Genomic DNA, 16,151 nt, shown 5'->3' with positions numbered 1-16,151 from the left:
TTCGCCCCCGGGGGAGAAGAGATGCTGGGAGGGGGCGGGGAGGAGGGGACAAGCTTTGGGGTCAGTTTGGGGACTGATGGCAGAGGGTCAGGGGTCAGCTTGCTGGCACGGATCCTGCACCCCTCCAAGCCCTTCAACCCCCCCCCCCACCAAGCGCAGCAGGGCCAGATGCTGCGTGCCGGTCCAGCGCCGCATCCGAAGCACCGCTGGCACGCGGCTGCAGGTGCTAGCGGGGCTGGGACAGCGTCCGGCTGGAGCCGAGGGGCCGGATCTGGCAGTGTCACCACTGTCCCCTCCTTCGCAGTGGCCCATGCTGACAGGGGGAGCTGCTGGGGCAACTGCAGTGGATGGGCTGCGCTCCCCGGCTGCTTGATGGCACCTTCATCATCCTCATGCTCCTCCTCCCTGTCGGGTCCCCAGCAGACTTTTGGCACGGGGCTGGCTCGTCCCTGAGGCAGGACCGGGGACTTCGGCGCAGGGGGACGCATGTGCCCGGCAGACGCCATTCTTGCCTCCAGGCCTGACGCCAGGGTGATGGGCGCATGGGGCCGAGCTCTTCCCGTGGCAGCCGTCACCGTGGCACTGGGGCTGCTGAGCTTGAGCCTTTCCAGCACGGCGAGGGGGCTGCCTCCCTGCACCCAGCGATGCTCCAATGTCCCCCATCTCCCTCCTCTTCCTCCCCAGCTGTCACCAAAGGACTCTTCATCCTCTGGGCGGTGCCGGGCCAGGGGGGGAGGCCCCTGCAGCCCCCCACCCTGCAGCAGATCCAGGCGCTGGTGAGGCACATGGCCGAGGACGCGCAGGAGCTTTTCGCCTTCTATGTGAGTCCCCTTCCCCAGGGTGAGGGGTCGCTCCTGTCCCCTCCGTGGGGGGACATGGGGCTGGCAGGGGGGTCCCTGTGCTGCACCCGTCTCACGTCCCTGACCTTTTCCCCCACAACCCCGGGCAGGAGGAGGACCAGCACCTGGCCATCAACAACCTCTGCCGCAACAACCGCCCGCCTGAGTGGCTGCGGGGACCAGTGATGGTGCCCGGGGGGGTGCGGGGGACCATGGCCCGCATGGCCCAGGCGCTGCAGGACATCACCCGGCACCAGCGTGACCTCAACCCCCCCGGCGCCGAAATCCTTCGCCGCTTGGCCAGCACCCACCTGAAGGTGCGAGGGCTCCTCAGCAACCTGGAGGGGCTCTTCCCGGCCCCCAGCCTCTCCCCCGGCCGCCGGCCCCCGCCCGGCCCCACGGCACCCACCAAGGTCTTCCGGCAGAAGCTGGAGGGATGCCGGATCCTCTGGAGCTACGCCCGCTTCATGGCCAAGCTCAGCGCCCAGCTGGAGGCCAGGAGCCGCCGAGCGCGCCGGGAGAAGCGGAGATCGCGCCGGGGCTCACGGTTGTCCGCACGCTCCTAGTGTAGCCTCACCGTCACCGGAGCTGTCCCCATCTCCATCTCCATCTCCATCTCCATCCCCATCCCTGGGGATGGATCAGCCGGCCAGGATGCGCCACAGAGACGCTCTAAGCTCGCGCGTTCGAAGAGGCAAGCGTGCTCGAAGCAGATCCCATCACTTCGGCTTGCCATGAGGACCAAGCTGTCCCCGTGCCACTGCTCAGCCGCAGGACAGCCCCGCACCGCTCCTGGCAGCTCCCCCACATCCTGCCCCACGTTTTGGCAGCCCCGGTGCCGCGGGGAGCCGCGTGTTCGGGCACGCTGGGGTGTCCCCCGGGTGACCAGCGCTGGGATGGAGCCGTCCCTTGTCACTGAGCCCTGACGGATTTTCCAGTGATTCAAGGGGTCTGGTGACCCAGCCTGACTAAGAGCTGCTCGCCCAGCACCCGCTGCGCTGCCGGCAGGGTGCAGCCCCGGCTGATGGAGAGTGCTGCCAGCACCGGCGTGTGCCACCAGCGTTGTCACCCCCTGCTTGCCCGTCCCTGCCTGCCCAGCGTTGGGTTTGCTCAACCCAGAGAGCGTCTGGGAGCGGAATCCTGTGAGCTCGGTGTCCCTGCACACTCGGTGTCCCTGCACACTCGGCGTCCCTGTGTGCTTGGTGTCCCTACAAGCTCAGTGTCCCCACAAGCTCAATGTCTCTGTGCTCATCCCTGTCCTCGTCCCTGCACTCTCAGCGTCCCCAAGCCCTCAGCATCCCTGTGCTCATCCCTGTGCTCTCGGTGTCCCCGTGTGCTTGGTGTCCCTGCACTTGTCCCTATGCAGTGTCCCTGTGCTCACCCTTGCGTGTTTGGTGACCCCATGCTCTTGGTGTCCCCGTGCTCTCAGCATCCCTGTGTCCTCAGGGACCCCATGCTCTTCCCTCTGTGCTCAGCGTCCCTGTACCCTCAGTGTCCCCCATGCCCCCGAGCCCCTCGGGCCGTGCTACCGCAGCCCTGCCTATGTCGGGCAGGGGCTCGGCTCTGGCCACTGCACTGTGACGGTGGGTGGCAGCACCCACCCCCTCCCCACTAATTTATACGTTAATATTTGTGTGGTTATCATATTTATTGAATCTTGGGGTTAATTTAATACGTCCCTGCAGTGGGAAGAAATATTTAAGGACATGTTTTTAATATATAAATATCTATTTTTATGATAACTTTTTTTGTATCATGTTAAACTATGAATGTAACAAGGTTTTATTTATGAATATCAATATTTTTTGGTACTGTGAGAAGGGCGGTGCCCACTGCAGGCTCGTGGCACCCCCGTATTTTTGTATAACGGCAGAAGGAAATAAAGTGTCGACCTCGGCCCGTGGGCCACTGAGCGGTTGTGTCCCTGTGTCTGGGTGTCCCCCTGTCCAGGTGTCTGTGGGCAGAGAGGGGCCGTATTCCGGTGGCCGGGCTGTGCCCGTTGTCTTCACCAGGGCATGTGGCACGGCGTGGGATGGCAGCACGGGGTGGAATAGGACCTGGCCTGGTGTGGCACGTAGCACGGCATGGGATGTCGCACAGCACGGTGGCACATGGCACACGATGGGATGTGGCACATGGCACGGCACAGGACGTGGCACATCGCGGCGTGGCACATGGCGCGGCACGGTGTGGCACACGGCACGGTGTGGCACACGGCATGTGACGCGGCAAGGCGTGGCATCTCATGGCACGGCCTGGCACCGCCAGGCATGTGCCATGCCACGGTGTGGCACAACACCGCATGGCACCGTGCGCGCATGTCACACAGCCCTGTGTGCCAAGCAACCCGGAACAGCCGCCGGCACGGGCCGGGCCATCGCCACAGCCAAGCCAGAGCGCCATGTCCCTGCTGCCTGGCTGGGGCTGCTATGGAGGGACCAGGAGGACCCTGTTGCCACCGGTCCTGCTGAGTCAAAAATCCTAAGACCTGATCATGTGGCACCGCGGAGTCACTCGTTCCCCGCCGTGTGCCGGTGCCCGCTGGGCTGCCCGGCACTGTCGCCTGAGTCAGTCGAGGGGAGCATTGCTGCTGGGACGGCCACTGCCACGCTGGCACCCACTTCCATTTGGGGACACTCAGGGTGGGGACAATGTCACCATGAAGCAGCCCAGCCCGGCTTGCCACGCCGTCGGTGACCGTGACCGTGCCACCGTCTGCTGGCTGCCATCCCCTGCCAAGCCGCCTGCCCAGCTCCGAAGAGGAGGCAGCTTGCATGGACTGCGGAGGGGAGGGTGCAGGTACGTGACCCCCCACCCAGGACGAGCGTGGAGGGGTGGGTGGGGGCCCCCAAACAGGGGGTGCACCCCAGGCTGAGTGTCAGCAGAGGGATGCTGGCAGCCCCCGTGTCCCCACTGTCCCCGTGGGGCCAGGCTCCCTCCTTGCATGGCCACCCAGGGGGACCCCACTGCCCACCCCATGCTCCCGTCCCCAGGAAAAGCCCCCCCACGGCGGGGACGTCCCTTGGCCACGGTCCCCAAGGGCACTGCTCACCCTGCCACGGCCACGGGGTCCTCCCGCCTGGCTGGGGTGGAAAGCAGCAGGGTACCTGCCTGTGGGGTGACACCCGTGGGGTGACACCGGTGGGGTGACACCAGTGGGGCGCAGGGACCGGGGGTAGGCAGCCCCGGGCAGGGAAACATCGTGAGTCAAAGGGGAATTCGGTCCCCGCCGTTATTCAGCCCCGGGCTTCCCCGGGGCAGGGGCACGGGGGCACCGGCCTTACTCACCCCTTCCTCAGCACCTCCCCGGCACGGCCCCCCCCCGCCCCTCCCCGGCCAGCCCCGGCCCCAGCCCCAAACCTGCGGGACCCCCCCCGGGGGCTGCGGTGACGGCTGAAATCTCGGTGTGTCCCCCTGCATGGGGACAGCATGGGACGGGGACCCAGAGGGAACTCAGAGGAGACTCTGGGATGGGATGGGGCGGCGGGGGGGGGGTGGCAATTATGGGATGGGGCAGTTCTGGGATGGGGATGGGGCGGGGGGGGGACACGACACAATTATGGGATGGGGATGGGGCAGGAGGGGGCAGTGCTGGGACGGGGAGAGGACAGGTCTGGGATGGGGATGGGGCGGGGGGCAGTTCTGGGACAGGGATGGAGCGGGGCGGGGGGGGGGGGGGACACGGACAGTTCTGGGATGGGGATGGGGCAGTTCTGGGTGGGGAGGGGCCGGGGGCGGGGGGGGGGGGGGGGGAGGGCAATTATGGGCTGGGGAGCGGCTAGTCCCGGGCCGGGGCAGCAGGGGGCAGCACGGGGACAGGGATGGGGCAGGAGTTCGGGGCCGGGGCCGGGGCCGGGGCCGCGGCGGGGGGGGGGGGGGGACAGTAACGGGGCGGGATGGGGCAGAGGGGGCAGCTCGGGGGGTGGTGGTGTTGGGGGGGCGGGGAGCAGGGCAGCAGCATGGCAGCGGGTGGCCTTGGGACGCCCCGGGTTTGTCCCCACGTCCCTCGCCAGGCTGGCGGTGGGGACGGCGGGGACGGCGGGGACGGCAGGCAGCAGTGTCCGGCCGGGCGGGGCCGCTGCCTCCTGCCCAACCTGCCCCCAGCTCCGCTCCCGGGGTCCCCAAACCGAGGACACCCTGGGGGGGCACCCCACCAGCTCCCAACCCCGCAGCCCCCTGTTCCCTGCAATGGTGAGGGCTGCCCACCACCCCCACCCCCCCCCCCCGCCGCCCGGTCCCTCCAGGTCCCTCCTTGGGACCCCCCGGGACCCCCCCACCCATGTCACCATCTCACCACACTCCTGCATCACACCTTTTCCTGCTGCCCATCCCCGTGGCGCATCCATGCCGGATCCGTGCAGGGACGTTCCTGCTACCCAAGCGCTTGGGAAAGGGGATATATTTTTTTTTTTTCCCCCTTTTTTCCTTTTCCTGGGCATCATTGGGAAATCTCCCCCAGGCAGCCTGCCCGGATCAGGGATTTGGGTTTTGCTGCTGGAGCATCCTCCCCTGCAGAGGGGAACACCCCCCCACCACCACCACTTTTCTATCCCCCCCTAGAAAACCTATTATAAATGAAGCCCCCAAACCCTGCCCAGCTCCGGGACGCCGGCCTGGCCCCGGGCAGCCCCGGGGCTGAGTCGCTGCTGGGAAACAGGGAAAGGGCAGAAAACCAGCAAACCTGCGGCAATCCCTGCACACACACCCCCACCCCCACCCCCAGGGTGTTCCTTAGCACTATTGATTAAGAAACACCAGTTCCTCAGCTAATTAAGTGCCATCAGGCCATCAGACAGCCACTGATAAGTCATGCGCTGCTCACTGCACCCCAATAAAACCAGGCGTGAGGCTGTGGGGGGGGGGGTGAGACGGGGCTCGTCCTCCCCGGCTTTTGCCACCCCCTCGCTCCCCAGCCCCATCCCCGCTCGCTGCCTGGTGTCCCAGTAAGGCCAGACTGGGCTGAAATGGGCTTTGGCTGCCCGGGCATCACTGCCAGCGGCTGCGCTCGGGAACCAGGCTGGTCCCCAGGGTCACCCATGGGAAAAATGAGGCAGGCGGCAGCTACATGACCGACCCACACCCCCCCCCCAGCACAGGGGGGTCCTGCCGTCCCCCCTCGATGTGTCACCCCCTGCCACAGGGGACGGCCAGGGTCGTGGCAGCTCTTGCGTCACCGTTCCTCGACTGTCACCCCGGTGAGTTCACGCTGCCAGCACAACCAGGGCACAAACTTGCTAAACCTGCTTAAAAGTTTCAGCTCGGCCGTGCCCCTGGAGAGGAAAAAAAATATATATACAAGAAAAACAAAAAAAAATCCCTTTAACCTGTTTTTCACCCAAATCGGGGAGCAAACAGCCCCGCAGCATCCCAGTCCCACGGGACCCCCCACGAGGGGTTGACCCCCCGGCTCGGGTGTTTGCTCCCACACCGATTTTAGCACCTCGCCAACCAGCCCAGCACCCTCCTGCCTGTGCCCTGCCTGCGCCGGGCAGGGGGACAGCCCCGCCGATGGAAGGGTTAACCCCGGGGGGGCCGGTCCAGCCTCTCCCCGCTGGGTGGGTTTGTCCTTTTTCCCAGAGAAAACCCACCCTTTTAATATTTTTGCCCAAAGGGACAAGCCACTGGCGGGACCGGGGGACGCCGATGCCACCGCATCCATCCCACCGTGACTGGGGGGTCCCTCACCCCTCGGGGCACCCCGCCACTGCCTCCCCACGCTTTTTATCTTTCCAAACCCCCCTAATCCAACCCAAATCATATCCCCCCCCCCCTTATTTTATTAACTGCTCCGGCAGCTGGCAGGGAAGCCCCAGCCCGGGCAGGGGGACCCGGGGGTGAAAGTGCTTGCGGCTCCATGAGTCACGGCGCCGTACGCTCGCCATCGCGCCTTGACACCACCACCGGCACCCCCCCACCCCCCACGACGCCCCCCCCAAACCCCACGTGCTGCCGCTCGCCTCCCTTGGGGGGGGGCTTTAATTAATATTTCCCCCCCCGCCTTGCTACCCACTTCCCCAGCACCTCCCCGACCCCGTGCGTGAAAAAACACAAAACCCACAATCCTGGTGACATCAACTTTATCAGAAGTTTATTTCTAAGAATCATTCAGGATTTCCAAAGCCCTCGACTTCCTGATTTCCAGTTTCAATAGAAGTAACGATAGTGGTGCTGCTCCCCCCCGCGTCCCCCCCTCCTCCCCTTTCTTACAACACAGGCTGGCTGCCGGACCGGTATATAAACCCCGAGAAGTCCCCCAGTATGAACATGAATTTCTGAAAACTTCCTCTGCCAACACCAATCTCTATTAAGTCGCTCCCGGGACGCGGCTCACAATGAAGTTCGTGCCGGCAGGTAAAAAAAAAAATCAACTTTGGGGAAATTATTTCCCCTTCTCCCCCCTTCTCCCCCCCCCCCCTTTTCCCGGTGATGCTCGGTCACAGGCGGGTCCCGGTTCGCCGCCGGAGCCGGAGCGAGAGCTCCCGCAGTGCTGCGTTCCCCCGGGATGAGCATCTCTGGGAATTGGCAGCGGGGAGCGAAGCGCGGCGCTGGCGCGGTGCAGCCAACATCTGGACACTTATATAACTGGAAATGCTTCCAAAAAAAAAAAAAAAACAAGCGGGGGGAGGGTTTTTTTTTGGGGGGGGCTTTTTTGGCTTTTTTATATATTTTTCTCCCCCTCCCGCTTTTCCTCCTTCTGGGTCTCTCGATGCCGCGTACCGCCACTGCGTCGGGAGCACTGGAGGGATGGGGAGGCTGCCAAGTGCACGAGGGGGGAGGTTGGAGGGAGCGGCCGCCACCCCAGCGGCAGTGCTGGGGGGTCCCATGGGGCAGCACCCACCCGGGACTCCCCCACCCAGCCAGCCCCTGGCACACGTGGGTGCTGAGTCTCACTCTGCCCAGCTGTGAAATGGGCAGAAGGCAGTGGCCGGGGGGGGGGGGGGGGGGCGCAGAGAGAGGGGCTTGCGGGGGGTCAGGGTGTCTGCATCCCATGGGAGCACCCAGGGCCCCAGGGGTGTGGGGAGGAAGGGTCCCCCCTGTCCTGCGCAGGAGGGGAGCGGCGGGTTGGGGATCGCAACACGCCCAGGTAAGTCCTTTCCCACCTGGGCAGGGTAAATAAAGCAAGGCTTGGATTACCCGGCACCGGCGGCACGTCGGAGGCGCTGACAAGTGCGGGCAGCTTCGGCGCTCGTCACGGCCCGGGGACTTCGCCTGGCAGCATCCCTGCAGCATCGCACGGGGGCCTCACCCTGCCAGGGTGCTGCCGGCGGCAGCCAGGTCACCCGGTGGCAGGGATCCCCCAGGGACACCCCCCCCACCCCCCCCCGGGGTACCCTGCCCTGGGGATGCAGAGCGCGGTGGCAGGGCTCCGGAGGTCGTTTGGCCTCCCCAAGCAGAGGTGCTGGTTTGGGGGGTCCCCAGGGATGAGGGGTTGGAGCACCCCACTCTCACCCCGCTGGCAGGAGGGGGATGCCGGGGCGACCCAGCTGCCGGCGGCTCAAGGGTCTCCTTGTTCCGCGTCCAGGGATTTCCTGGCCGGCGACTCCGGCAGCTGCAGCGTCTCTCCCCGGGGCTCCTCGGCACTGCGCCCACTTCTCAGACAGGGAAACTGAGGCAGGCGGTGGGGCTGGAGGCAGGAGGGAGCGGGGGGACGCCGAAGGCAGGTTTCCTTGCGGGCGCCCCCGCTGAGTCAGCCGGGGCTGGGGTGGGGCCTCACTCCTGCAGCGCCCGGCGAGGATAACGGAGGGGAAAGCACTTTGCATATTTGGTTAAACCCGACAGGTCGTCACTGGGCCGGTTGCGAAATGTGGGAATGCCGTGAGGCGCCCCGCCGGGAAGGGAGGCAGGGGAGCGCCTGCCGGGGGGCAGGTGAGGGGGAATGGGGACGGGAGCCTCGGCACGGCCAGGACGGCAAAGTGGGGGGTCTGGGGGCTGCCAGCCCAGTCAGACCCCCACCCGAGCAGGATGGCTCCCCGCTCTGGCTGGATGCCCTCCCCTTGGGTGCCCGGGGCTGGGGGCATCCTCGGGAGATGCTCTGCACCGCGACCTGCCCAGGCCATCAGCGGCAGTACGGTCCCCACGGACCCCCACTGGCTTGGTCCCCGCCGTGACGCCCGCCTCTCTCCCCGCACAGGCGTCGTGCCCTTCATGGCCCTGCTCCTGCTGCAGCGGCGGCCGGTGGCCGGCCGGGTGCTGCTGGTGACCGGCCCCGGCTGCCCCGGTCACGGCTTGTGCCGCTCCAACGTCCAGGAGCAGACCCGCAGGCAGGTCGCACTGCTCAACGCCACCGCCCAGGACCTCTTCAGCCTCTATGTAAGTGGTGCTCAGGGATGGCCGGTCCCCGCGGGGACCCCCGGGGCTGTTTGCTCCATCAAGTGCATGAAGGGGGAGGACTGGGGACACTGTGGGGGACAGTGGCAGAAGGTGGCGGGGGGGGGGACAGGGGACATGGGGGTGACACTTGCCTCTCCCCCCAGCTGAAGTGCCAGGGAGAGCCGTTCAGCAGTGAGACCGACAAGCTCTGCAACCCCGGCGGCGTCTTCTTCCCCGCTTTCCGTGTCAACCGGACGAGCGAGAGGAAGGAGGTCATGGTGGCCATGTACAAGCTCTTCGCCTTCCTCAACGCCTCGCTGGGGAACATCACGCGCGACCAGGAGGAGCTCAACCCCACGGCCAAGGAGCTCCTCGACCGGCTCCACAACACCACCAAGACCACCCGGGGCCTCATCTCCAACCTCACCTGCCTCCTCTGCAAGAACTACAATGTCTTCCAGGTGGATGTCAGCTACGGGGAGAGCTCCAAGGGCAAAAGCGCCTTCAAGAAGAAGCAGCAGGGCTGCCAGGTGCTCAGGAAGTACGTGCAGGTCATTGCCCAGGCGGCCCGCATCCTCCTACCTCACCTCAGCCCCCCGTGAGCGCCCGCCCCGGCTCCTCTGCCTCTCCCCCGCCAGCCGTCCCCTCACCGCTGCCTCCTGAACTCCTGCCTTCCTATTTATTACCCCGATCCTGTGCTAGTCCCATCCGCCCTCTGGTAATTTATTTGCCCCTTGGGGGGGTGAACGTTGCAGCCCGGTGTGTCCCAGGTGGAGCAGAGCTGGGGCCGGCATCCAGCGGGATGAGGCAGCACATCCCCGAGGTGATGCTGGGGCGCGGGCTGGTCCCGGGATGCGCCTCAGCCGTCCCCGTGCTCCCACGGGCTGCGGGGAGCTGCGGGTGCTGCGAGGAGCTGGCGACGGGGCTGGACTGTCCCCCATGGCCAGTCTCTTCCATCATGGAGAGCAACCTGACAGACATCCTCGAGCATCGTCAGAAAGCCTCCACTTCCCTGGGAAAAAGGATTGGGACGAAGGACGCCGGGATGCTGCGGCTGGTGGGGACATGGGGACGCAGGGACACGCTCCCCCTGCACATTTTGGAGCTGGGCTCCCCCACAAGGAGCCGAACTGAGGGTACTGGGGTGGCTGCAGCGGCTGGGGCTGGGTCCTGCCGTCTCGGACGAGGCCACCCGCTGGGGACAGAGCCGGCAGCTGCCCCACCAGGGACCATCGTCCCCCCCCGCGCGGGCACGGCGGGGCGCAGGGGTCCCGTCCCTCCCCTTCAGAAAAGTGCTTTTCCCATCGGAAGGGCTCTGAATGTACTAGCGGCCAAGGGCTGGGCTTCGCACGGCCGAACGCAGCCCCTGTGTGGGGATGCAGGGATGCGGGGACGGGCCCCAGGCCGGTGGCAGGAGGAGCTGGCTCGCTCCTGGCACCAGAGCGGGCTGTAAGGGTTATTTATTGCCTCGGTGGAAAGCCCAGCGTGCACTGAGTGCTCTGACCTGACTTTTAATAACGTTATTAATAATAATAATTAATAATAATTAATAATAAGATTTGTGGTAATATATATATAGAATTCTATTTAAATATTTATTTTTTTATACTTCTTTTCCCCCTTTTTTTAAATAAACCAACAGAAATGGACTGTATTCGGCTCCTCTTTGCTGGGTTCCCTTCGCGCTCACCCTCCAATACCTCTGCTTCTCCCCTGAAACACCCTCGGGGCTGCCCCAAAAACCCCTCAAGCATCGCTGCTGTCTGGGGGGTCACCGTCCCCTGTCCCCTTGCTCCTTATTCCCTTCCCATCTCCTGTGGGATGGCTGATTGTGAAGGCATTTTCCTCGGGGGGGGGGGGGGATGCTTAAATTGACACTCTCTGGCTTCCCAAAAGCACCAGGAGGCTGCGGGGACCATCACGGTGTGGGGAGCATCGTAGTGCAGGGAGCCACGCGCTGGCAATGCTGGCGGTGCCTGGGGGTACGGGGAAACGCCGAAGCCGGCTGGGAAGAGGCAGAGGGAGGTAAGTGAGTGCGTGCGGGGGGGCGGGGGGGGGGGTGCAAATAAAATCACAGCCACTTCCCAGGCAGCCCTGGGAGAGGCTCAGCAAAGCTTCGCCAGGGCCAAGACCACCTAAGGCTCCACCAGTGCCCCGGTCCTCTGCGAGCGTCTCGCATGGGGCTGTATCGGTTAACAAGAGGCTGATTATACAGGAGACGTTGGAGCAGGATGATGAAATTTTCCTCCTCCTCCGGAGCCCTCGGGCCTCCGGCCAAACCTCCCAGGCATGAGACAGCAAGCGGATGAGCTAAGATCCTGTGTGATCATCTCTCGTGTCTCGGAGGAGCCCCGACCAAAAAAATCATCGCAAAAATTTATAAGTCCCCCCAAAAAACCCCTCTTTCCTTGCCCTGCCGGGTCACACTGCCTGGTTGTGTCCCCTGGTTCCTATAGGAGGTTTCACGGCATCAGTTTTCCCCCCCCAAAACGGCACCACTGCGGGCAGCCTCGTGCCACACCAGCGGTGACGGCAGGGGGAGCGGTGCCCAGCTCCAGCCCGGCCCCGGCTGCCCCTTCATGGCAGGGGATGAGCCCCAAAATGGTGCCGGCTTCCCCGCCCCACAGTGGAGGCACCCGGGGACATTCCTGGATGCCGCGGTGGGTCCCCAGGCGCGGTGTGGCTTTCTTCCATCATCCCACCCTGACTCCAGGGAAGGGACCCTGGGTGTCCCCTGTGCCACTGCCCTGGAGGGTGCCCAGGATCGCAGCCCATTTGCGGGGCCCATTTCTTGCCTGCACCGTGAGATGTCCTCAAACCAATACAACCCCCCCCCCCCCCCCCCCAAAACACAGGAACGGGGCAGGGCACAGCAGCAGCCTCGGAGGGGAGAGCACGACCCGTGTCTGGGGACACCTGGGTGTCCCCACGACTATCGCTACCAGGCCAGCGTATGGCCAACATCTCATATGCTGGAAGTCCAGGGCTGGGCATCCAGGCTGAGCCTGTCTGCCTGTAAATATCCACACCTCATCGCCGCCGGGGACGTGGCAGGTGCCCGCGGGTGCCATCGACCCGTTCCCGGGGGCTCGAGGGGTGGCAGCGGGCCGGGGGGTCGAGTCGAGCTCTGCAGGGCCGGGAGCTGGGCTGGGGATGAGGTTCTGCGCAGTGAGCGCAGCAGCGAGGAGTTGTGCACATCTGGATTTCTCACGCTTGCGTTCAATGTCCCTCCTCAACCAGATGGCAAAAATAAATAAATAGAATAAATCAGAGCCTCCTGACATAAATTGGGAACTCACGCCCGGGCTCTGCGTTTCATGAGTCTCCCTGGAAGACAGTCAAACGCAGGGGAGGACAATGGGTTCACTTCTCCCCGGTGTCGGGTCATTCCCAGTTAAGGCTCATTAGCGGCGGGCGGGGGATTAACTCTTCCTTCCCTGGAAATGCAGATCTTGCCGAAGCGTGGACAAGACCCTAAAATTCCAAAAACCCATCCTTCGCCCTACCCTGGGGTTTCGGGGTTGGGACTGGAGGCGGCCCCCAGCTCATGCCATCGCCCCAGCTTCTGGGAGCCAGGATGCATCGCCCCGCACTCAGCAGACGTCCCAAACTCGGGGGAGATGGAAAGGGCTTTCAGTGACCTCAGCCAGCGGCCGATCCCACCCAGCCGGCACTCGGGGGAAGCGGGCCTGCCCCATGAGCCGGACCGCAAGCACCCGGGGGGAACCGGCGCTGCAGCTTCCCCGGCGGGACCGGCGGGACCCCGTTAGCCGTTCCCCTCCAGCCCTAGGACCAGAGAAACTACTTTGGCTGGGGCGAGAGCCAAGGGGGGCTCCGGGGAGCCATTCGTTGTAATGGGAGCGATGCCTGCGCCCCGATAACGGAGCAGTCTGACCATCGGTGCGCGGCCCCGAGCGGCGGGTCAGCACTGCCTTGGGGGAGCGCGGTACGTGAGGAGCTGCTCCTGCCCGCAGTGAAGTCAGTGCTGCTGCCTGGGTGTGACTAACTGACCTCAGACCTTGGCCCCGCGGCGCGGATCATGTGCTGACGCCGCGCGCAACCCGGCCGGACGGGTCCGCGCCACTGCCCCGGGGCCACCGGCCAGACCAGACTTGCCGTCCGCGGGCTGCAGGTGCGGTGCCGGGGCACCGTCAGCTCCGCATCCCCCGCGGGGTGGGTGGCGGGTGCCCTGTGCTGCATCCCCGGGGCTCGAGCCGGCACGAGCATCCCGACCGGGGCTGACCCCGCGGGCAAGGCCGGGGATGGCGGTTGGACCGTTCCCTGAAAGATCCCAGTTGGAGCATCCCTCCTGCCCCTGTGTCCACCCGGGCTGGGGTTGGACCCGCTAGTGCCCATGGCAGAGCCCCTTCCCCATCCGGAAGGTCCTCCCAAGGCTCAATATTTGGGAGACGCATTAGGCCAGTAACGATTGCCCCGGCAGGCCCCTGACCCCAGGCTGGGTCCCGGCGGGTCCCCGAGGAGGGGAACATCGCATCCAAAGGGCCGGCCGGCGGCTCTTCCTCACCGTCTTGGGCTGGCCGCTGGCCCGAGCACGGAAAGAAGAGCCAAGCCCATCTGAAACGCATTCATCCCCGGGCACTGTTGCTGCAATAGCAGATGCTCCTGCGGGTCCCCAACCACATCACAGCTCGGCGACGCGGGAACCGCACGTTCGCATGGGAAGAAACAGCCCTTGCCCCGAATGGCTCAAACTCCTAATTGGAGACCAACCGTAACAAATAAACAAGACAATGGGCTGGAGGCGAGATGAACGCAACCTCTGTCGCAGGACTCGGCTCCGAGAATCGCCTCCGTGCCCGGCGGGGGACTTGGCGTGGGCCAGCAAGAGCCAGGGGGAGGGTGGGGGCCGGATTCAGACCCCCCGGCGGAGCCACTCACTGTGTGACACCGCTGGAGCTCGGGGCTGGCTCGGGAGCTGGATGACACATCCCCAGTGGTCCCCCGAGACCCTTGTCGGCAGCTTTGCTAAGCAAGTGTTTAGTCTCACAGCGGGTGAGCTTGGAGCGGGGTCAAATCCAGCCCTGGCAGAGCTGCTGGAGAGTCCTCTCCTTGCCGCACCCCAATTCGGGGCTGGCTGGGGAACCCCCCTACGCCTTGCACAGGGCTTAGGGGACCCTTCTCCATCACGCTCCATCGAGGACGGGATGTGTTGCCTCGTCCTTCGCCGGGAGTGATGCGCAGGGGCCAGACCCGGGTATCTGATGGGCGGGGGTTATCTCAGCACAGCTATCGCCATCAGAGGACAGGGAAACTTCCGCAGCCCTGGGTGCTCTCGCTACTGATGGAGGAGCCTCGATAAAGCACTCGGCACCCCAACCAAACCCTGATAAGACACACAGCGTGCAGAGCACCCAGCCAGCGGGGTCAGAAAGGGAGCAAACACCCCGGCTCTTCCATCCCTGCTCTGCTCGGGGTCTCATGCGACGCTGAGTCTCCCTTGCAGACCACAAGCCCAAAATGTGGCAGGACCTTCGGTGCTGAAGCTATTATTTGAGGTGCATCTGCTTAACAACGGCATTTCAGATGGCCTGAACCTAGAGAGCCCCTGGCCGGGGAGGGGAAAAATCAGGGCTCAAGGGGAAGATGTCACCCAAGGAAAGGGATGGAACTTGGGGAAGTGGCAGAGGGCTGGCAGGGCTGAATGGTTGGGAACCAAGCCCTGAGCAGGCTCCCAGAGTAGCGGGCATCACCGGGAGAGACCCACCAGGATGGTGGGGATGGTGGAGAAGGACCAGCCCCGGGACTGAGCGGGAGCCGTGATGGCTCCCCATGGTCCCGGGAGCCAGGGCGGCATGGCATGGCTGAGCAGGCACATGCCACGGAAGCCCCCCGCGTCCCTCCTGCTGCCACGGCTTGCAGTCCCCAGACCCGAAGAGCAAAGGGGGTTGTGGCATCTTTGGCTGTACATCAGCGTGGCTCCGTGGGAAGATGAGCCCCTGCCACCATTTTCCCACCAAGATAGAGAAAAAGTCAGAAAATGAGCAAAGGCAGCGGATATTCCTGGAGAAACAGAGAAAATGGGAAGCAGAGATTTCTTTCGACTTTAAAGGGAGATGGCAGAAGAGAATAGCCATGACTGAGACCGAATCTGTCCCTCTCTGAAGCGTCCACCTGCTCTTTGGTCTCCCCAGGCTCTCCGACCCCAGGGAGCGGCAGCACCTCCAGCCCACCGGCACTGCGGGGAGAGCGGGAGACGCTCCCAGCTAAAACTGGGGGATGCCCGACCCTATGGCACCTATAGCACCCTGCTCACCGCCTCTACCGCGTGGCACCCAACCCCAGCAGGACCCCACCGCCGGGGACCCCCAGCCCGTGGCAGCAGCAGGGCAGCAATTCGGCCCTGACAGGCACCCTGCCGTCCCCGCTGAGCTCAGCTGCACCTCCCTCACCCAGGTGCTGAGCTCACCGCAAGGATGCCAAGCGTCTCCACTGGCTTTAGCGGCATCTGGGACACTTTTGGGGGCCAGAACAGTTGACGTGTTTATTTATTGCAACAAAATGAAGTGCATTGACAGTGCTACCCGGCACAGGTCACGCTCTCCTCTCCCCAGTGACTGGTTCCTTGAGTCTCATTTCCTAAGAAAACAAGGTGTGCGTGCAATCCCGCCGGGCGAGCATGTGCGGGATTTGACTAAGGGCCCGAGGCTCCAGAGATAGGAGGTTCCTACACGTCTTGTGAAGACAGGAGCTGGGAGAGGAGCAAGCCCCAAACGAGCCCCCACGGCGGTGGGGAAGCTGCAGCATGAACCCAGCCTTTACCAGCCACCGGAGACTCTCCTCCTCCGCAGCTGGGGCGCCGCGAGGCACAAACCTGCCGGGAACGACGCGCCTGACTCATTTGTCTGCTCCTAGAAAGATTTCTGCTTGCTTTTTTCCTGGCCTGGCACTTCCCACACGGGCTCTGCGCATGGCTGTGGGGCAGGGAGGGCACTGCCGGGTGGGCAAAGTCCGTCCCCTCCTGGCATGCGTGGCGAGATGCCC

At 64.5% G+C, this 16,151-nt stretch overlaps 1 protein-coding gene across 1 annotated transcript; it reads left to right on the top strand.

Annotated features, from left to right (window-relative positions):
• Positions 1-7,162: 7,162 nt before the first annotated feature.
• Positions 7,163-9,751, top strand: LIF (LIF interleukin 6 family cytokine). The gene is made up of 3 exons (XM_076353165.1): positions 7,163-7,190; positions 8,971-9,149; positions 9,314-9,751. Exons 1-3 carry the CDS (start codon positions 7,172-7,174, stop codon positions 9,749-9,751), a joined length of 636 nt encoding a protein of 211 aa, XP_076209280.1. The 5' UTR covers positions 7,163-7,171.
• Positions 9,752-16,151: the final 6,400 nt, after the last annotated feature.

The sequence above is a fragment of the Aptenodytes patagonicus genome, chromosome 15, assembly GCF_965638725.1.
Source record: "Aptenodytes patagonicus chromosome 15, bAptPat1.pri.cur, whole genome shotgun sequence".
Taxonomy (NCBI): domain Eukaryota; kingdom Metazoa; phylum Chordata; class Aves; order Sphenisciformes; family Spheniscidae; genus Aptenodytes; species Aptenodytes patagonicus.
Note: the sequence above shows the minus strand (reverse complement) of the source record. Positions and strands in the feature narration are given on the sequence as shown.

Excerpts from the sequence above, each read along its gene's own strand:
- LIF (XM_076353165.1), top strand. Across the intron at positions 9,150-9,313 it reads AGGACCTCTTCAGCCTCTAT|CTGAAGTGCCAGGGAGAGCC; the intron begins GTAAGTGGTGCT and ends CTCTCCCCCCAG.